The sequence below is a fragment of the Histoplasma capsulatum genome, genomic scaffold (genome assembly GCF_000149585.1).
Source record: "Histoplasma capsulatum NAm1 scaffold_1 genomic scaffold, whole genome shotgun sequence".
NCBI classification, from domain to species: domain Eukaryota; kingdom Fungi; phylum Ascomycota; class Eurotiomycetes; order Onygenales; family Ajellomycetaceae; genus Histoplasma; species Histoplasma mississippiense.
The window spans coordinates 4,021,401-4,022,194 of NW_001813982.1; the positions used below are offsets into that span (position 1 = coordinate 4,021,401).

The following is a 794-nucleotide window of genomic DNA, read 5'->3' on the forward strand; positions in this document are numbered from 1 at the left end:
AGAAAAGAAAAATAGTAAACGAAAAATTGCCTAACACAAAAAATTAAGACATCTCACTCCTCCATCCCCTCAAATTCCGCATTTAGAAACCTCACAAAGGCATCCCCCGCCTGCTCAGTCCCCCAATCCCTTCTGGCCCCTCGCGTGGCCCTGGCCTAGATACGCCCGGGTTCATCCCAACCCACTGTCTCCGCAACCTCTGTAGGCGCGGGAGCGAAAGAATGCCTCCCGCACCAGCCAATTCATCCGTGGGCGTGGATGCAAGGGCGGTGGCCGGTATGAACACGGGGGTCTCAGCGCCAGGGACTGATATAGATATCCCAGGTCCAAGAGAGTGTTTAGCAGTCTCGGCAGCAGTCATGGCTGTGGCTGCAGAGGCGGAGGGGTGTTGGAGGGAGAATGTTCGGAGTGCATTTATTATTCCTGCGGTACACTTTTCGAGCGCATGGAGAGCGCTGGGGTCTGTTGTCGCGGGTTGAATTGTGGCCTGGTGCGGGACGATTTTGGGCCGGGGGAGGGATGTGCGGGCGCTTGTTCCCGTTGTACTGACGGAAGGTGTGTTTGTGGAGGGCGGCGAAATGGAGTTCGATGCGGTGGGAACGGGTGGATCTGTTGCGGATTTTTCTTTAGATACGGATATGCCTGTTAAGGCTGTCCAGATATCCTCAACCGGCGGAGCAGGGTCACTCCACGGAACGGTAAAGAGTGGCTTGTCCCATCGGCTGTGAGTTGTATGTTCTTCATAGCGTAATACGAGGTTTTGAAGGAGTTCGGTGGGGTATGGCTCCTCTTCC

At 55.2% G+C, this 794-nt stretch overlaps 1 protein-coding gene across 1 annotated transcript; it reads left to right on the top strand.

Annotated features, from left to right (window-relative positions):
* Window positions 1–221: 221 nt before the first annotated feature.
* HCAG_01142 (predicted protein) lies at window positions 222–728 on the top strand (the record flags this gene model as incomplete). The annotated part of the gene is made up of 2 exons (XM_001544046.1): window positions 222–428; window positions 570–728. 2 exons carry the CDS (start codon window positions 222–224, stop codon window positions 726–728), a joined length of 366 nt encoding a protein of 121 aa, XP_001544096.1.
* Between the last annotated feature and the right edge of the window lie 66 nt (window positions 729–794).